Source organism: Giraffa tippelskirchi, chromosome 1 (genome assembly GCF_054371585.1).
Source record: "Giraffa tippelskirchi isolate mGirTip1 chromosome 1, T2T-mGirTip1v1.2.pri, whole genome shotgun sequence".
NCBI lineage: Eukaryota > Metazoa > Chordata > Mammalia > Artiodactyla > Giraffidae > Giraffa > Giraffa tippelskirchi.
This window is the reverse complement of record NC_137275.1, coordinates 44,243,748-44,264,684: the sequence shown is the minus strand read 5'-3', so window position 1 is coordinate 44,264,684 and position 20,937 is coordinate 44,243,748. Positions and strand designations below refer to the sequence as shown.

Genomic DNA, 20,937 nt, shown 5'->3' with positions numbered 1-20,937 from the left:
GAAGAATTGCTATGAATACTCATATCTGCACATTTCTAAAGGTTCCCAGGTGGACAGTTCTCCTTCATGTCAGCATAAGTCCAGTTTTTCAATCTTTGGGATAGATGCAATTGTTTCTGTTTAACAGGATAGTACACCTTAACGATGTATTTATCCATTACAGCATTTAATAAGTTGATTTTAATTGCTATTTTGTTTGTCTCTAACCCTCTCTAGACCAAAAACTGTGAGATCAGGGATTGTGTCTATTTAGTTCTTCTTTGTCTCCTTAACCTGACACATAGTCAAAATGTCAGTCCCTCAATCATGTCTAACTCTTTGGGACCCCATGGACTGCAGCCTGCCAGGCTCCTCTCCAGGGATTCTCCAGAAAAAAATATTGGAGTGGGTAGCCATTTCCTTCTCCAGGGGCTCTTTCCGACTCAGGGATCAAACCCACATCTCTTGTGTCTCCAGCACTGCAGGCGGATTCTTAACCGTCTGAGCCACCGGGGAAGCGGCTGACACATAGAAAGAGGTAAATTAATTATAGGAATCACGTTGGAGAGTGGTTATGAAGCCCCCCACAGCAACTGTACCTGTGAGATCCAGCGTTCTGTCCACAAAGACCACCGATGCCCTGCCTGTGGCAGTCTTCCTCCTGTTCTTGGCAGGAGCAAAATTGGCCAGATCTGCAGCGATGATCCGACTGAGGGAACCTACAGCAAAGCACTCCTCTCGTACCCCTAAATGCTCACACAGGGAACTGAGCCCTGACACCAGGCACCTAATCTGCAGCAGCAGCTCAGGGGTCAGGGCACTGGCATCCACCTCAGCCAGGCTTCCCAGCCTCCTTCTGTCAGGTCGGGCACTGTTGAGGATATGCACATCCTTGGGTAACAGTGGGAAAAGGGAAGCAAAAGCTGGAGTCAGGGCAAGGTGGGGAGCTACAGGGGCGAGTACCAACGGTATGTGCAGCACCTCAGCTGTGTAGTTCATGTTGCCCATCCACTCACACAGCTTCTCCTCCAGTTGCTCGAACACCGGCTGCTGCCCTTCCAGCTCGGCTGCTGCCGCCGCCGGCACGTGATTAGCCGTAAGATGGACTGCGTGGTTCACAGCCGTGACCACCACACAGTACTGGAAGTGACTTCGGCAGATGATGTCCCGCAGGGTCTCCACGATCCGGCCTTTCAGCAGGGAGCTCAACACAAACACTGCCTTGGGCTGCTCGGCTCCGCCACCAACAGCGGCGGGCTCGAACTCGCGCAGGTAACACGCAGGGCTCCCCACCGCCTCCAGCAGCCGCGAGGACCCGCAGCCCCAGTGCAGGCTCTCCGCGCAGGCGGCGTCCAGGTAGACCACGGCCCGTTTCGCTTTGGCCAGCACCTGCTCCCAGGCTTGCTGGGTAAAGGACAGCACGCCTGGAGTGCTCATTGTTAGGAATTCGTAGACTCGGGGCACCGAGTGCAGGAACTTCTCGCAGAACTCACAGCTTCCGGGAATTCGGCTCCAAGAGACATTGACAGTCAACACAGTACACGTGGGGCGGCCTCTAACTTGTCCAGTGTAGGCGCAAGGTAATGACGCCACGGAGCGTGATTGGCTAGTGAGGAAATCCGTCGCGGAAGAATTGTTTAGGGCTGAGACGAAATGGGCGGGGCTCCGAGCCTCCAGGGTGCCACGGTAGGTTCGTGTAAGTGGGAAGGAGCTGAAGAAATAGCTGAGGAATTTTGTCCTCCTCTCCCTCTCTGCTCAGATTATCCTTCGCTGCTCCTTGAGAACTCTGAGGACTGATAAAACCTAATTGGAAATATGTTTTTCATGGATCGGAACACATCTCTTTAAACGTACAGCCATTTTGCCCAAATTAAAAGCGGCCAGGGAAGGTTAAAAACAACCAACTACTGTGAGATTTTATTGTTTATAGATTACTATCCCATACATTATTGATCACAAACCTATAATACACATACCAGTTTCGCTTTCACTTTCTCTATCTTCCTTCCCTCCTCTCATTGGCACTAAATCTTGACCTGCTTCAAAATTCGAGAATCCAGTCCTTTCTCCTCATCCATCTTTGTTCTCACTGCCTTAATCCACCGTGGTCACTCAACTGGACAATAGCAGTGACCACCCCTTTCCCATCGTTTCCCAGTTTTCCACCTCTTCACCCTTTGATTCACTTTTCTTCCTAGTAAACTAAGCTTGTTCAGCCATTTTTCTGCTTAAAACCTCTCCTAGCCCAATTGCCTACAGATCCAGCCAACGTATTATAATGGCACCAAAAACCTTCACAATTTTTCAGTTTCTCTCCAGCCACTCCTAGTTTAGAACATTAAATGCCTGCACAAAGAGGTCAACAGATTGAGCCCAGATTGCATTATAGATTCAGTTTGTTCAGTCACTATTTATTAAGCACTTATTGTGATCACTGAGCTAGGCTCCAAAACAGTAGTTAATAAGATTTATTACATGACCCATGAAAAATATACACCTCTGCTAAGTACTTGCCATATCATGGAGTAAGTTTTAACATACTTGTTTTCCTTAAGGTATCTGTTCTACTAGATGGGGCGCTAGAAGCTTGGCTTCCCCAACATTAGAAAATAACAGGTATTAAATAAATGTTGAGTAAATGTTTGTTGAATTCGTATTAGTATAATAAATAATATATTCAACCAACTTTTAATGCATATGTACAATGTTCCATACATTGTGGTGGGCACTGAAGATAATAGAAGCGATCCACAGCCTTGCCTTCAAAATAACCTGAAGTAAAAGGATTCACACTGTTTTGGCGAAAGTTTTACTTTCGTTTTAGGTGCAAAGGATTCATTAACAAAAGAAACCACTAATTAAACACAAAGTAAACAATTTTTAATATTTAAGAGTTAATATTTAACTTAATTTCAACATAAGTCATTAAAAGAAAAGAAATAGAAACAATAGAGAGAGTAATGGCATAAACATCACCGAGTTGGGTCAAAACCTACATCCTGACTTGAACAGCACTGGGAAGTCCTGAGTAACAGCAATGTGGAGTCCTATTTGGGAAAAGGATCCTGGGCAGTGAGTCCACTCCATGGGTGAGACTTCAGATTGCAGTTTGGGGGGGTGGAGGCAGGCTCCCATTTATAATCTCAGGCTGAAAACTAATATCATCATCAGTTGCAGGCGCTAGTTAAGCCCCCAGGGGCTCGAGAAATTCTAAGACCCACTGCCTTTCACATCTAAGGTGCTGCTTGACTTGCTGGTAACAGTTGGTGTGCTTGCAGGCAGGCTCATAGTCCAGGCAGGGTGCAAGCAGGTCGAAAGTTGGTCAGAGGCCTGTTGCCTACTTTCTGAAGCCTGAACAAGACTTTTAATTTCCCTAACACACACAAGTAATGCAAGCAAATGCAATAAAACATTACAGAAGCAATTTTTTTTTGAAGTTTGAGCTATAAAGTGGGAAAAATAAATTCTAAGCAAAGGAAAAAGGGAAGTGGTCAGAAGAAGTTTCACATAGGACGTAAGTTTTTATTTGTCTTCAAAGAAAACCAGGTGTTAACCAGGTGTAGAGGATGAGGAAGGGCATTCCTGGCAGCCCAAGCAAAGACTGAAGCATGAACAAAGAGAATTATGAAACCTTACAATATGTTCTTTGGAGCTACAGATGGTTTACTGTGGCTTGAGTGTCTAATCTTCTCTTGGTAATCCTATGCTGGAAGTTTGGTTCCAGTACAGCCCCCGTCCCGACATCTTACAGATAACAAAATTCCATGTGCTCATCTCTTATATAAAATGGTGTAATATTTGCATACAACCTATGCACAGTGCACTTTAAATCAGGTTTAGGTTACTTGAAATGTCTATACAATATAAGTGTTATGTAAATGTTTGTAAATATGATGTACAAGCTAAGTAAATAGTTGCTGGTACACAAAAAATACAGGTTTTGTTTTTTGAAACTAGCTGATTTTCTTTTCAAATATTTTCCATCCAAAGTTGGTTGAGTCCATGGATGTGGAACCCACCAATATGGAGGACCTGAATGTATTTTTAGGAGCAGAAACATTTATTGACATCTTCAGTTTAGGGGGAAAATATTCTAAACGGAAAATAATTTGAATGGAGTAAGATTTAGGGCACGAAGGGCAGCTAGAAAAAAGTAACAGCAACACCTCTGGAAAACAGTACACAAGGATACTACTAATAAAGGGAGTAGATAGCCTGGGATTTATGAAGAGATGTTAAGAAGCTAGAGATAAAATCCAGATGACTAGATTGACAAAGGAAGAGGCAGAGGGAAAAAATCATAGATTAATGGCCAGCTTTCTATTTGGGTGACTAGTAAGTGGCAGTAACTGAGATGTGGAAAAGCAGATTGGAGAATAAATATACTGAATTTCATTGGGATGTGTTTTTGTTTCTGTTTTTTTAACTGTGGCAAAATATATGAAATTTACCACCGTAACCATTTTTAAGTGCACAGTTCAGTATTTTCACAGTTTTCCAACCAATATTCAGAACATTTTTGTCTTCTGAAACTGAAACTCTATTAACAATTCTCTAGGCCCCCCACCCCAGCAACCACCATTCTACTTTCTGTTTCTATGAGTTGACTATTCTAGGTCCCTTATATACATTGGATTATATAATATTTATCTTTTTGTGACTGACTTATTTCACTTAACAATATCCTTAAAGTTTCTCCATGTTAAAACATGTGCCAGAATTTCCTTTTTTTTTTTTTTAAGGCTGAATAATATCCCCCTGCCTTTTCATACTGTTCATACAAATAGGTGGGGAAACAATGGAAACAATGAGAGACTTTATTTTCTTAGGTTCCAAAATCACTGCAGATGGTGACTGCAACCATGAAATTAAGAGATGCTTGCTCCTTGGAAGAAAAGCTCTGACCAACCTAGACTGCATATTAAAAACCAGAGACATTACCTTGCCAACAAAGGTCCATCTAGTCAAAGCTATGGTTTTTTCAGTAGTCATGCATGGATGTGAGAGTTGGACTATAAAGAAAGCTGAGTGGTGAAGAATTGATGCTTTTGAACCATGGTGTTGGAGAAGACTCTTGAGAGTCCCTTGGACAGCGAGGAGATCCAACCAGGTCCATCCTAAAGGAAATCAGTCCTGAATATTCATTGGAAGGACTGATGCTGAAGCTGAAACTCCAATACTTTGGCCACCTGATGCGAAGAAATGACTCACTGGAAAAGACCCTGATGCTGGAAAAGATTGAAGGCAGGAGGAAAAGGGGACAACAGAGGATGAGATAGTTGGATGGCCTCACCGACTTGATGGACAAGAGTTTGAGCAAGTTCTGGGAGTTGGTGATGGACAGGGAAGCCTGGCGTGCTGCAGTCCATGAGGTCACAAAGAGTCAGACATGACTGAGCAACTGAAATGACTGAATCGCCCCCTGCATACACAATTGTGTATACTGCATTTTGTTCATTCATTCACCTGTCAATAGACATTTGGATTGCTTTCATGTTTTGGCATTTGTGAATAATCCTACCAGGAACGTGGGTATACAAATATTTCTTTAAAATTCTGCCTTCCATTCTTGTGGATATATACCCAGAAGTAGAATTGCTGAATCATACAGTAATTCTCTCTTTACCTTTTTCAAGGACCGTCTGTTTCCATAGCTGCTGGATACCGTTTCACATCCCCACCAAAACTGTAAAAACATTTTAATTTCTCCACATTCCTGCTAACACTTGTTATTTCTGTTATTGTTTTGATAGAAGACTTTCTATTGGGTGTAGGGACTTGTTGTTTTAAAGGTACCCTGAGACATCCAGGTGGAAACATGTATCATGGTAAACAGCTGGATTATGATTGTGGATTGCAGGAGAGAAGTCTAGTAACTTGAGAATCATTAGCAAGTGGATGTGCTTGAGATTGCTTGTGCATAAAGAAGACCGAAGACAATCAGGGTGATGGACAGATCTCTGAGCAATATTTCTGGATCTGCAGAAGAAGGGAAGCCAGTGAGGCAATAATTTTGATGTTATAATTTTGATAATGGCATAATTTTATATAACATCTTCACGCTACCTATCTTTCAAGTCTCCTGTGGTAGGAGACAAAGATACCTTTAACCAAGGAAGTGTATCCAGGCTAAGAACTCAGTTTGCAAACAAGAAAGGAAGAGGTATTTTAAAGAGTAGTTATTAGTGATTTATGGGCTTCTCTGCTCGTGAAAATCTGTATTTTCAAAGCTTAGCTCAAATGTTACTGCTACCATGAAGGTGATTCTGATACATTATTATTTATCAGTTCTTCAGTTCAGTTTAACTAATGCCTTGAAAGAAAAGCTCGTTTCAGGCAGCTGAAAGGAGAAGGATCCTCAGCAAATGGCAGTTGGCATCCCATGAAACTGTCAAAGGTTGTTAAAGACTCACTGAATGATAAATAGATAAATAGACAGGACTGTGAGTGATCGCCTTATGAAACTCTCAAGCAGAATGTAAAATCTTTATTTCATTACTGTCAGCAGGGGCTAAGATCGCCCTAGTGCTAGGCACACCACCAGGAATTAGAATGACACATAAGAAGATGCCCTTTTAGAGAGACGACACGGTGAAGAATCTTAGGAAAACAGATATGTAGTTAAATAATCACTATACGATGTGACAGACACATGCCATGGAATCGGCACAGTGTACAGAAAGGAGTGTTTAGCTCTGCACTATCCACTCCAGAATAACTCTAACCTCAGCTGTATATCCTCATCCTCCCGCCCTCCACTCCAGCTATATTTTGGGTTCCTTGAATGCCCCAAGTATGCTTCTGCCTCAGGGTCTTTGCATGTGCTATTCTCTCCATCTGATAAGGCTTCTCCCAGAAATTCACAAGCGTTTTCTTCTTTCCATTCAGGTCTCTACTCTTCTACGACCTCATTAGAGTGGCCTTTCCTGACCACATAAGATTACGTCCTATCCCTCTTCATCACTTTTCTCTGGGTCCCCCTTTCCTGCCTATTCTATTTTATCATCCTTATCACCATTTGACATACTGTACATTTACATGTTTATTATCTGTCTTTCTCATTAGAATGAAAGCTTCATGAGAGGAAGGACTTTGTTTTACTCACTGCTGAATTTACATTTTAGAAGTGTCTGGAACTTGGTAGGCCCTCTATATTTATAGGATAAAGAAATGAGGTTCAGGAAAGATTTTAAAAGTTGATTGTACCTCAACAGACTTCAGAAATATGCAAGGGATTATCCTCTACAGATAAGGGAGACTGAGAATAGCAATAGAAGAACATTTAATGGTGCAAGCAAGCATGCTAAATCTTCAGTGGGGTCTAACTCTGCATATTTAAAAGCAGAGACATTACTTTGCCAACAAAAGTCCATCTAGTCAAGGCTATGGTTTTTCCAGTGGTCATATATGGATGTGAGAGTTGGACGGTGAAGAAAGCTGAGCGCTAAAGAATTGATGCTTTTAAACGGTGGTGTTGGAGAAGACTCTTGAGAGTCCCTTGGACTGCAAGGAGATCCAATCAATCCATCCTAAAGGAGATCAATCCTGGGTGTTCATTGGAAGGACTGATGTTGAAGCTGAAACTCCAATACTTTGGCCACCTCATGTGAAGAGTTGACTCATTGGAAAAGACCCTAATACTGGGTAGGTTTGGGGGCAGGAGGAGAAGGGGACGACAGAGGATGAGATGGTTGGATGGCATCACTGACTCGATGGACATGGGTTTGGATGGACAGAGAGGCTTGGCGTGCTGCAGTTCATGGGGTCGCAAAGAGTCGGACATAACTGAGCGACTGAACTGAACTCTTCGTGGCCTTACTCTGTAGCCTGCCAAGTTCATCTGTCCATGAGATTCTCTAGGCAAGAATACTGGAGTAGGTTGCCATGCCCTCGTCCAGGGGATCTTCCCTACCCAGTGATGGAACCTGTGTTTCTTTACTGATGAGCCTGCGGAGAAGCCCAATATTTAACTGTAATGAGGATAAAAGCCACATGACTTAAATAACATAAAATGGTGTGGCACTGGTGGTATAAAAACATTTTATGCTTCTATTGAGACCCATTTTTCCTTTGTAGGAGAGTTAATTTTTTACCACCCTTCTGACTTTCTCAAAAAACTGAGCGCTCTTTAACGGTGGGGGTGGAGGGCTGTGTTTTACTCATATTTTTATCTCCCAAGTTCTTAAACAGCATATATTCAATACCTGTTAAAAAAAGAAAAAAATATCATGAAGCACTTAAGAAATGGACATAGTTTCATATACACAAACACGGAAAGGATCTTCAAGACATTGCTGAGAAAAAAAAAAGGCAAACAAAAGAAGTACACAATAATATGTAGTTTTGTCCACTTTAAGGCTCATTAATCTCAGGTTCTTCCATAACAACGATATACTTGAAGCAACTATGTATAAAATTTCATAATGCTGCGCATGCAACAGAAAAACAAGACCTACTTCTGGAAACGAGAGTAGTGGATGAGGTCTTTTTGACAAGGTGAACGCAGTCTTCATTTTTTGGTTTGACTTTTGTCTGCTGTTAAAACTAATTTTTCAAGGAAGTGAGCATGAATTAGATTTCTTCTCTAATGAGAAACAGGGACTGATAGGATAACGATTTTATATCACTTCTGATACAAGTGAAAAACGAAACGCCTTTCGGAAGATTTAGGAAAACAAAACAAAACCGGTAGAGAAGAGAATGCAGGTATCAAAGCCAGAAAGGAACAACGCCGTACTCTTCAGCAGTAGAAACATAAGCTATCAGAGTCGAGACTGGGGGAGGGGAATCCTAGCCAACGTAGAACGTCACCAGAGAAAGCCACGCTAAAAGGCCGGCGGGATCCCGTGGGTGGGGGCGGGGTCAGCCACGATGCGCATGCGCAACCAGATTCAGGTGGCCGACGCCGCGGAAGTGAAGCCACTTAAGAGCCACTGCGCCGCTTGGATGCTGCTGCGCGTGCGCGGGCGGAGCGGCACCGGAGTCGTCTACTTTGCCGCCTGCGCGGCTGTCTGCCTTGGATTTCAGTCTCGTGCTTCCTTCGTCCGCTCGCCTGCGGGTTCGCGCCCCTCTCGAGCCCCTGGTCAGCGAGGCAGGGGAAGGGGTTGGAGGGGGCTGTTGATCACCGCCCTTAAGTTGTGCTCGGGGCGGCCATGTCGGCCGGCGAGGTCGAGCGCCTAGTGTCGGAGCTGAGCGGCGGGACCGGAGGGGATGAGGAGGAAGAGTGGCTCTATGGCGGTACGGAACTTCCTGTCCCTTCTCTCTCCCCCGGGTTCTCTCAGGCTTCCCCTCCCGACCCGCAAACTGCCGGCATCCCGGGCCCCTCACGCCGCCACCTGCGGCCTTTGGTGCGGAGCTTCCTCCGGCCTGCCTTAGGCCGAGCGCGGCGTGCGCGTTCCCCGCCCCCCTCCGTCTCCTCCCGCCCAGCCCACGCCCCCAACGCGCAAAGACCCAGCGGCTGCCGGGCCCGGCTGGGCCGGAGGCGCGGGATCGGAACCCAGCCTCGCCCTCCTTCGCGCCCGGCCTTCGCGGCCGCCTCGCCTCTGCACTCTTTCACTTGTTTCTTGTATCGATTCTGAGCTTTGTTGGTGTATTTCTTGTTGCCCTTTGACTGTAGGATGCCTTTCTTGTCCCACAAACAGTCATTCTGTAATAATAGCTAAATAAAGTTGATGCTGCAAAACTAACGTCTTGTTTCTTGATGGTCAGTTTGTGTGGAATGCACCTGCAAGGGTACCTCCTTGTCTGAAAGTCGTGCTTTAAAAATAATTAATTAAAAGAGTGAGAGAAAGAGATGGAATACATTATGGCCCATAAAGAAAACCCCGAATGTCTCCTGTATTAAGGTGAAGTTTTTCTTTTTTAAGAGACTGCTCTTTAACCCACATAGAAGTATCTCATGTCCCTTAGGCTTATGGTTTTCAGTATCATCTCGTGAATCTATCTATCACCAAATGAATTTACTGCATCTTTTACTTCCCCGTTGAAAGAGAGTTGTTTGACATTTGTTTTTTAACTTCCATGGAGTCACAGTCCCTTTTTGTCTGTTACTAGAGCTAAGTTTGAAAGTTAATGTTTGTTTCGTGCCTAAAAGGCATATTCTCGATTGTGTTTAGAGTAGTCTAGTAAAAGTGCATGTTTGGGCACCTTGCCACTCCTTGACGTGACTTTGACAAATTTTGATTTTGGTAAACTTGTAAAATACATTACCTTTGGTGCAAGAGTTAGCATTAGTTAGTACTCTTTGAAATGTAACTGTGTAGGGTTTCTTTTACAAAGATCTAGAAATCTTTCATACTTAAAAGTTGATTTTTTAATTTATTTTTCATTAAAAACATAATCTTGTTAAGTCATTATAAGGTGATCTAACTTTGGATGTGCTTATAGGCCCATGGGACGTGCATGTGCACAGTGATTTGGCAAAGGACCTAGGTTAGTGCTTGTGATGATCACTTCAGATTTTCATAATAATGGTTTCTTTAAGAGTGATTTGTTTGTTAATTTTATTTATTTATGTATGTATTTTTTTTGGTAGATGAAAATGAAGTTGAAAGGCCAGAAGAAGAAAATGCCAGGTTAGTGAAATTTCTTGTTGATACTTAACAAAGATTGTGTGGTACAGTGGTCCTGTCAACAGACTGTCAAAATTATTTCATTATAATCATTGGCTTGAATGAGATTGGAAGACACTGAGTCCTTTATAGTTTATTACTATTTCAGGATGTACTCTTATACCCAGTTCTGTTTGCTAATAGCCTATGGGATGAAAAGTTTTTGAGGTAAGGGTTTGAATATTTTTCATGTTAAGTAACTTCATAGCCTTAAGTGAGCTCAGTAGTGGAGTATACAGTATAACCATTAGACTACTAAGGAAAAAGTTTGAATTTTTAAAAAAATAAATTATTTGGCTAACTACTTTTACAACTTAAGTATTTCAAATTTAGAATTGAAAGTGGAATTAATGAATTTGTTATAAGATTGAAAGTGTTTGTTAGGTTATTAGAAAGGTCTGAGTGTCATTTATTGAACATATCAGGGAGCCAGAAACTTATCCTAAATTTGAAATAGCTCATGGATACAAGTACATGGATACCCGCTGACATTACTCTGACCAGATTCCTTAGAGTCTTATAATGGGGGAGGCATGATTACAAAAAGGACTTTTACAGAATATTTGGATTTAAAAAGAGGAGGAAATGCCACTTCACACCCACTATGATGGCTGTAATCAAAAGACAGGTAGTAACAGGTGCTCCTGAAGATACAGAGAAATTGTAACTCTGATGGTGGAATTGTAAAATGGTGCAGCTACTATGGAAAACTGTCTAATAGTTCCTCTAAAGATGAAAACATAGAGCTGCCATATGTACATGATCCAGGAATTCTACTCCTAGATACATTCTTTAGAGAAATTAAAACACACATCACAAAAAGTTTTATGTGAATGTTCATAGCAGCATTATTCATAATAGCCAAATATGAAAGTAACCCAAGTGTCCATTAAACGATGAATGAACAGATTTAGAAAAGTGGTATATTCATAAGTTGAAATACTGTTTGACAGTAGAGAGAAATGAATGCGGATAAACCTTGAAAACATTATGCTTGGTGAAAGAAGCCAGTCACAAAGGACTACGAATTGCGTTTCTAATTATATTAAGTGTACACAATAGGTAAATCCAAAGAGACAGAAAATAGTAGTTACCAGGGTAGGAAAAAATGGAGACCAACTACATATCTGCAAGATTTCTTTTTGGGATGATGGAAATGTACTGTAATTAGATAGATACAGTATTCTGTCTTCATACTTAAAAATCTTCTGGTTGTATGCTTCAAATGAGTAGATTGTATGGTATATGAATTGTATCTCTGCTGCTATTTTTTAAAAAGTGAATGAAGGGAAGAAGTGAGAAATGGAAACAGCTTAGGGGGTGTTGAACTTATTCTTCACTTAAAAATACCCCTATTTTGGATGTATTTTTTTTAATTAACTCATTACTGTATCATCTGAAATCTTGTTATTTAATTTTGAAAGGGATATATCCAAACCAGTTCCTAACCCTGATCTCAATTAATCATAAAGTTAGGATTTGTGTAGTTTATAGTGATGAAAGTAATATTACTTCCTATCCTGTTTTTCAGTTGGTCCAGAAATTAATGGTAATAACACGATTTTGTGAACTAATTTTTATTTTATTTTGTTAATATGAGTTCTTGGCTACAATTCTTGAAGCTTATTTTCTGATTTTCTGATTTCTTACTTCTCAGTACACAGCCTGATTAAATTGATTGGAGAGGAAGCCCTCTCCCTCCCTTGTCACTGTCAAAATGTCTTCATGTTCCTTATTAGCACTTTATTTGGAAAGCTGTTTATTTCATCCAAAGGGAAAGATCTATCTTTCGAATTTTATTTTTCTAGAAAAAGCTTATAATTTTACCACGTTTCTAGCATTTTAATGGTGATAAAGAATAAAAACTTAAGTCTGTTGGGCACGAGCGCCCTTACCAAACCTGTGTTCTACATATTAAATTGCCCTAAATGAGCCGAGCTCTTGCTGTTAGTTTTCCCCAGATTCTTTGTGACTAAAAAAGTGACTAACTCATCCTTAAAACTGTCATTAACCATTGCATTGTGCTATCTCTAATTGTCATGTTTTATTGATCCAAGTTTCAGTTAAATATACTGTTTTGTGACATAAAGAACAAGCCCAGCTGGTTTCTGAGAAATGTACTGAATAATCATAGTTGCATATTTTTTTGTTTGGGCTAGTGCAGAACAATGAAAATTTAACAGGTAAATTTTAAGGTTTTACCCTTCATTTGGAGATTGTATTACAAAAGAAAAAAAAAACCACTGAAGAGATTAAATTGATTCCTGTAGAAACTGTTTGACAAAAAGTGAAGTTTAGAAGAGATTAGCAGGAATTCAGTGAAAAGAGCTTTGAACTGTATCAACATCTGGACATTTTTCCTAGAAATGCTACCTAAATAATTGTGAGTTGCCTTGTATTTGAGTTTATTTATCTATAAAATGAGGTTAATGGTTAATTTCCACTATAAAAATTATAATTGTTAAAAATATAAAAAACCAATTGCACTACAGTACTGGAAATTTGACTTCATGGATAATGGCCATATGCTGAGTCTCGTGAGAATAAGAGTGTTTATTGTTATATAGCAATTTTATTATAACAGGGCAAATTCAACTTAATAACTAGCCTTAAAAAAGTGTTTTTGTAATGTGTGAAAATTAGGTCTGCCAAACTGGAAGGCAGTCTTAAATGAAAATTAACTTTTTTTTAAATCTTAAAATGTGTTTTTTATTTGACGAAGGACATATATCCAATAAGATGAAACTATAAAATGAGGAAGAAGCATGTGTGTTAACTGAATACTGGGTTAATATGATCATACTACCCATCTGAGTTCCTTTGGCACCAGGGAAAAGAAGAAACTGTTAAGTAGCCCTTGGCAGTTCCTACAGTACCTCAGTGTTCAAAGTAGTTTTAGGGTAAATAAGATTAAGTATGATGCATATTTTAAAAATGTAAAAAACTCAAATTGTACCCCACCATCAAACTGCAAATTTGGCATCATTAACAAACTGTGGATGCGATTCCATTTTATTTCCAGTGTTGAAGGTACATGTTTTGTATAGGCATTAGGAATAGAGTAAGACAGGTGGTTTTTACCATCTTTTTTCTTATCCGACGGAGACAGTAGTTTCAAGAAACTATCAGACATAGCTTAAAAATACTACAAAGCTCTATCCTTACTTCAGAAAAGTAATACAAACGTGTGCTTGTTTTTGTTGCTTGTAGTGCCAATCCTCCATCTGGAATTGAAGATGAAACTCCTGAAAATGGCGTACCTAAACCGGTAACACAAGGCTTTGAGATCTGGTTACTTCTCTGTTCAAAATCTTTATCGGTAGTTTCCCCATTCATGTAGGAGAAAATCCCAAGTTACTTAGCATTACTTGCAGTATTTTGCATGAAAATTAGTGGGAGGAAACTCTAGATGAAATGGAGCATTTACAAAGGCTTAATGTTTATTGGTTTAATAAAGAGCAGTTTATTATTAATAATAGAGAGCCTAGTTTTTTCAAAGCAAACATTGAGTCTTGCAACAGATGTATCTGTTTTTAGCAGATATATCTATATTTTATATGTGTATATGTGTGTGACAGTCTGGCCTCATGCCTGTTAAAAGTGGTGTTTTGCAGGTGAACAAATCATTGGTCTTAGGAATATTTTAACATATTTTAATCCTGTAAAAAAGAAATTATATTCTGCAAGCTTGAACTTGTATACAAAAAACTATTTAGCCTACGAGTTCTACTTTTTAATTTTACTCTTATGTGACTAAGCACAAAACAGCCTTTTAGAGCCAAAATAAAACCTTTGTATATGGCCCAACTTTTACTCATAGAAACAAAGTATTCCCTCAGTCATTTGTATGCAGGGCCTCTACTGTGTGTAAATGATTGTCAGGAGTAAGTGAACTGTTTTTTTAACTGTTTGGTGATTTTAACCATGACTCTGTGACCCTTAAAAATTGTTTTCCTTTTACCTTCATGTTCTTTCTGTTAAGAATTCCTCAAACTTTTAAGTTTATCTACTAGATATTTTAATATGTTGCCTTAGGTCTTTTTTTAAGAGGAGCAGTTCTTAATAGGAAAAGTACATACGGTGTTATTTACAAAAAGACAATGATGAAAAAAAGTTTTACTTAACATCGTTATCCTTTTATCATGTAAAATGTCAGAGTTGTAAGTGAGTTGAAATAGGAAGCAGCAGTATAACTTTTTCCTTTAAAAGAAGCTCAAAAAATGCAAAACAGTTACCTTTTCAGTTACTCATGTCAAATCAAATGTTGAAATGGATTAATGAGTGCATTTTGTGGTTGTTTTTTTGGTGTAGAAAGTGACTGAGACTGAAGATGATAGTGATAGCGACAGTGATGATGATGAGGACGATGTTCACGTCACTATAGGAGACATTAAAACGGGAGCACCACAGTATGGGTGAGTTATTATTAAGTAACAGTTGTATGTGCTTAAATCAAAGGCATTGTGCCTGTATCAGACAATTAGTGATTGATTCCGTTGTTTTTACAATTTTCCATCTGACCATGATATGAATTCTTATTAAAATTTCATCTGATAAATTGCTAAGACGGTAGGTATAAGTTCTTGTCTCAAGGAAAAAAATATTTGTAACTATCTGTGGTGATGGATGTTAACTAACTTACTGTAATCATTTTGGCAATTTATACATATATCAAATCGTTCTGTTATAAACCTAAAGTTAATACAGTATTGTATGTCAGTTATAGGGCTTCCCAGATGGCAGTAGTGGTAAAGAACCCGCCTGCCAGTGCAGGAGACATAAGAGACTCGTGTTTGATCCCTGGGTTGGAAAGATCCCCTGGAGGAGGGCATGGCAACCCACTCAAGTATTCTTGCCTGGAGGGCTACAGTCCATAGGGTCACAAAGAGTCAAGACACAACTGAAGCGACTTGGCATGCATGGGTGCATCTAGTTACATCTCATGATGTAAAGGGATTTCAGAATGAAATTTTTTTTCTTCAACATTAAGTTAGGTAAACTTGTGTGGAAGTAGCAGTTTTTTGTTCTTGAAGTGTTTTTCAAATTAATTGAGTGTCACAGATTCTTTAATTAGAATTAGAAAACCTTAAATTGTTGTTTGCATCTATTTTGTTTTTAACATTTTATTACTTTTCCAGACCTGAGTTTAGGTTCTTTAATTTTTTTGTTCAATAAAAACAATAACCAAAGTACTTCTTTTTTCTTTTTATAGTGTATTTTTCAAGTGGTTAATAATCCTGAGGGCTGTGTATGCCAATATGTTGTCTCAGGGTTTATAGTCTGTAAAGCTGGATCAAGTGAATGGACTGCTGAGGAATAAAGTACAGATTGTAATTTTGTTATGGTGGTAGAATAAGAGTTGACATTTTTTCTGTGCTTTTCAGTTTGGATGTATACTGTGGTACTAGTGCATTGGAAACAAACTTTTCATTCATTGCAGTATGGTTTATTAGGCAGTCTTATCTGAAATGGAACAATATATACATAAATACTTTTGAATATTTTATCTAGTAGAGAAATTTTTTGAAGTTATTTCAGGAAGCTTAAAGGTAATTCAGTTGTCATAATCAGTTTTGCATTATAATAATGACTGCTTGTGGAATTTTAAGACCCTAGCAACTTTTGGGGGGGCAGGATTTAAATGATTCATGTTAGGGTAATGCTTGATGTTCTCCTCATCCCAAGTAAATGATTAGTGTTGAGCTTGTGGTGTTAGTAAGCCCTTAATGGTAATAAGCCTTTGTCATCTGGGCTTCCCTGATGGCTCAGATAGTAAAGAATCCACGTGCAGTGCAGGAGACAAGCCAGGTTCAATCCCTGGGTTGAGAACATCCCCTGGAGAAGGGAATGTCTACCCCCTACAGTATTCTTGCTTGGAGAATCCCATGGACAGGAGGAGCTACAGTCCTGCTGGCGGGCTGTAGTCCATGGGGTCACAAAGAGTCAGACACAGTTGAGCAACTAACACTTTGACTTTCTTTTTCATTTGCACTACACAGAAGGAACACTTTAAAATAATACCATAGTATTCATTGCAGCTTTAGTAAATATTGTCTAAAATTATTTGTATTTGCAAGTATAGAAGAATTAAAGGAAATGGTGATTATTTTTTACTAATATGACCAATTTTGGGATAAGACTTTCATACAAATATTAAATACACATAGATAGACTCCCATAGTACTTCATCTGAACTTTATTTCTTATAGCAGTTTCATGGATTGTAATTATGTTTGCACGTTTATCACAGTTAGACTCTGAAATCTTTGAGTAGAAACCATGGTTTATGAATTTTCCCATTTCTTACATTGTCCTACATATGGTATTTAGTAGATGTTTATTTAGTAAATAGGCTGCATGTTAAAAAACACAGTTGTCTTTGAACTTTTTTCTTCCCTCAACATTTGACCATGAAAATTTTCAAACATTCAAACAAGTTTAAGGAATTGATGTGGACACCCATTTACTCATCAGCTGGATTATATAATTTATGTTTTGCTGTGTTTGCTGTATCACCTGTCTATCTACTACCTATCTCCATGCCTCCACCCACTCATCTGTCCATCTTTTCTTTTGTATTTTTTAACGCATTTCAAACTACGTTACAGATCTTTCTGGAGAGTATAAAGCTTTTTTAACCTTGCTATCTCAAGATATAGCCATTGAAAACTGAAAGCCAAGGAGAAAATAAAATTTGATGAATATTTACTTTGTGCAGTGTTTTCAGAAGCAAATTTAAAGAGCAAATTGTTTTTAAGGAACAATGCTAAATTGGTTTATTGTAAGCTGCTAGAAAGTAAAAACTAGAATTGTTGTAGGTAACATACTTTTTGTTACAGAGTTTATTGTATCTATAAGTAAGGTAGGAAGAAAAGCAAATCTTACGGTAGGAATAATTTACCTTGTATAGAAGAGTGGCTTCTCAGCTATGTCTTAGAAATTCATCTGCTCATTCATTAAATACTTTTTAAAGACGGCTTGTCTGGCATTCTGTTAATTGATGATGGAAATATAAGCTGTTCTTGTTTATCAAAAGTAGTGAGGAAGACAGACATGTGAGCAAACACTTTCTAGCTAAGCAGTGTAAGTGCTCAGCTAGAAACATGGACAGTGATTTAAAAGTTTTGAGAGGACGGTTGCTAAAAGTCTACATGTGTTGAAGAGAAAATTCTAGATGGGGTAGTATTTGAATTTGTTTCAGTAATTCTTGAGACAGAAGGAAATGGACTATGGTTTTGGCAGAGGAAGCTACTTAGATGTAGTGAAAGCATGACTTAGAGGAACCAGAATGCTGGAGAATAAGGTAGATGAGAAAGGTTGCTTCTTTAAACCATAGAAGAGGGAAGTTAGTACATTTTTGCTATGTCGTCATGGAAACTTTAAAGGTTATTAGGTAGGTCACATTTGAAATAAAACTCTATCAGAAGTAGTTGAGATGTGCTAGACAGAAATTAGTTAATAGATTTGAAGTAATCATCCACATGGGATGATAATCAAAACTAAGCCAGCAGCAGTAATATAGGGATAGATGAAATAATTTGATATATATGAGTAAAGAATAAATGGAAATAACGTGGGTAACGGTTGGTTATAGATGGAAAGGGAGTTAAAGGACTCAATGACTTGGAGATCTAGATTAGTTCATTATATACATAACAGTGTATTACTATATATGGGTAACGTGGAAGGAGCAGGTTAAAATAAAATTTCTTGGTACATTTAATTTGAAGTTCCTTTAGACATCCAGGTACATAGGATCTAGCCCCTAGAGAAGGCGGAAATCTCATGGTGGCGGAGCAGCTATTGATTGATGTCAGATTTACTTGAATACTATGCCAAAGCCTTTGACTGTGTTGCTGCTGCTGCTAAGTCGCTTCAGTTGTGTCCGACTCCGTGCGACCCCATAGACGGCAGCCCACCAGGCTCTGCCGTCCCTGGGATTCTCCAGGCAAGAACACTGGAGTGGGTTGCCATTTCCTTCTCCGATGCATGAAAGTGAAAAGTAAAAGTGAAGCCGCTCAGTCGGGTCTGACTCTTCGCGACCCCATGGACTGCAGCCTACCAGGCTCCTCTGTCCATGGGATTTTCCAGGCAAGAGTACTGGAGTGGGTTGGATCACACTAAACAGTGGAAAATTCTGAAAGAGATGGGAATACCAGACCATCTGACCTGTCTCTTAAGAAACCTGTATGCAGGTCAGGAAGCAACAGTTAGAACTGGACATGGAACAACAGACTGGTTCCAAATAGGAAAAGGAGTATGTCAAGGCTGTATATTGTCACCCTGCTTATTTAACTTATATGCAGAGTACATCATGAGAAACGCTGGGCTGGAAGAAACACAAGCTGGAATCAAGATTGCCGGGAGAAATATCAATAACCTCAGATATGCAGATGACACCACCCTTATGGCAGAAAGTGAAGAAGAACTAAAAAGAGCCTCTTGATGAAAGTGAAAGAGGAGAGTGAAAAGGTTGGCTTAAAACTCAACATTCAGAAAACTAAGATCATGGCATCTGGTCCCATCACTCCATGGGAAATAGATGGGGAAACAGTGGAAACAGTGTCAGACTTTATTTTTTTGGGCTCCAGAATCACTGCTGATGGTGATTGCAGCCATGAAATTAAAAGACGCTTACTCCTTGGAAGGAAAGTTATGGCCAACCTAGATAGCATATTTAAAAACAGAGACATTACTTTGCCAACAAAGGTTTGTCTAGTCAAGGCTGTGGTTTTTCCAGTGGTCATGTATGGATGTGAGAGTTGGATGGTGAAGAAAGCTGAGCGCCAAAGAATTGATGCTTTTGAACTGTGGTATTGGAGAAGACTCTTGAGAGTCCCTTGGACTGCAAGGAGATCCAATCAATCCATCCTAAAGGAGATCAATCCTGGGTGTTCATTGGAAGGTCTGATGTTGAAGCTGAAACTCCAATACTTTGGGCACCTCATGCGAAGGGTTGACTCATTGGCAAAGACCCTAATGCTGGGTGGGATTGGGGGCGGGAGAAGGGGACGACAGAGGATGAGATGGTTAGATGGCATCACCGACTCGATGGACATGGGTTTGGGTAGACTCCGGGAGTTGGTGATGGACAGAGAGGCCTGGTGTGCTGCAATTCATGGGGTCGCAAAGAGTCGGACACGACTGAGCGACTGAACTGAACTGAAGCTTCTTTACTCAAAACGAATGCAAACACTTGGTGGCATTAAAAAAGAAAAGTAACGTTTAAAAGGCACAGTAGGGAAGGGAAAGTAGCTGGGTGGGAAGTAAAGAACTTCATGTAATGATCTATGGTAAGCCATAAATACTGTGTTGATTTACCCTTTAGCAGTTCTGTAAGAGGACCATTGGGACAGCCCTTGGTTTTTGTACTTTGACTTTTAAATAGCTGGGACTTTTGTTTATCTAATATGGATACCTCAGAGTGCTTTTGCTGTGCTGAACTTGATTGTTGAAATGCAAGTGTTAAGAGGCAAGAACCATGTTTGTCCAGTTCCTCATTCTCTCTCCTTAGCTTAGAACTATATGTGATACATTGTTGGTACTCAAGCGTTTATTGTTGTGTCCCGACTCTTTTTTGACCCCATCGAAGACTCTGTCAGGCTTCCCTGTCCATGGGATTTCCCAAGCAAGAGTACTGGAGTGGGTTGCCATTTCTTTCTCCACGGGATCTTCCCGACCCAGGAATGGAACCCATGGCTCCTGCTGCTCTGCTACATTGCAGGCAGGTTCTTTACCACTAAGCCATGAGTGGAAGCATATATTATATGAATTAATTAGTCAGTGAGATGATAAAACCTTTCAAGTTGGTATTGATGGTCCTCCTTGATAGTGACAATTTTGTTTGGGCTACTTTATATTTCTTATATTTATAGCAGTGGAGCTTTATACAAATATTTGAGCATTTTATTGAATATAGCCTTACTTTTTTTAGGCAGAATAACCTAGGTATCACAAAGTTAACACATTGGAGACAAAAGATGAACATTATTAGGCAGGCAAGAACCAGTGAGTTTTCACAAGTTCAAATGAATGAGTAGGAGATGAGGAAGTAAAAACAAGGCATGTAAACTATTCTTTCCTTTCCAACCAAATTTCTGGTTAGTTTGTAACAGTGGAATATTGAATTATTTATAGGTAGGTTTTTAAGATGGAAAATTAATCATACTTTTAAAAAAATTTGTTTTTATCTTTTATTAAGCAAGTGGCAGACTTTTAAAATTTAAAACATTTTTTAAAATGTTTGAGTTTAGTGTCAGTCTATCCAGTTAATATGTGGGTATATAATTTATATGTCCATACTGAATATTTTGCTGTTTTCATTTCAGCGTTTCAGGATAATTTTTAT

At 39.5% G+C, this 20,937-nt stretch overlaps 2 protein-coding genes and 1 long non-coding RNA gene across 53 annotated transcripts in view; 1 reads left to right on the top strand and 2 right to left on the bottom strand.

Annotated features, from left to right (window-relative positions):
• SCFD2 (sec1 family domain containing 2) overlaps window positions 1-1,545 on the bottom strand; it is a 378,818-nt gene extending 377,273 nt beyond the window's left edge. For 3 of the 5 annotated variants that reach the window (XR_014059942.1, XM_081511330.1, XM_081511422.1), the window contains exon 1: window positions 579-1,545. Coding sequence is in view for 4 of the 5 variants with exons in the window: in XM_081511330.1 (XP_081367456.1) it covers window positions 579-1,416 (838 nt within the window). In the remaining variant the exon portion in view is untranslated. The remainder of the gene's footprint in view (window positions 1-578) is intronic. The other 2 variants (XM_081511550.1, XM_081511615.1) reach the window with 1 other exon arrangement.
• Window positions 1,546-4,807: 3,262 nt separating this feature from the next.
• On the bottom strand, window positions 4,808-8,827 carry LOC145515569 (uncharacterized). The gene is made up of 2 exons (XR_014060926.1): window positions 8,436-8,827; window positions 4,808-8,183 (listed from the first exon to the last, which is right to left on the bottom strand). It is a non-coding gene; the product is annotated as an uncharacterized LOC145515569 (long non-coding RNA).
• A 103-nt stretch (window positions 8,828-8,930) lies between these two features.
• FIP1L1 (factor interacting with PAPOLA and CPSF1) overlaps window positions 8,931-20,937 on the top strand; it is a 67,954-nt gene continuing 55,947 nt past the window's right edge. For 24 of the 47 annotated variants that reach the window (XM_081514168.1, XM_081513823.1, XM_081512959.1 and 21 more), the window contains exons 1-4: window positions 8,931-9,216; window positions 10,514-10,553; window positions 13,800-13,857; window positions 14,901-15,004. In XM_081514168.1, the coding sequence (XP_081370294.1) occupies window positions 9,132-9,216; window positions 10,514-10,553; window positions 13,800-13,857; window positions 14,901-15,004 (287 nt within the window). In that variant the 5' untranslated portion in view covers window positions 8,931-9,131. Of the gene's footprint in view, window positions 9,217-10,365; window positions 10,411-10,513; window positions 10,554-13,799; window positions 13,858-14,900; window positions 15,005-20,937 lie in introns of all 47 variants that reach the window. The other 23 variants (XM_081514602.1, XM_081512408.1, XM_081514701.1 and 20 more) reach the window with 2 other exon arrangements.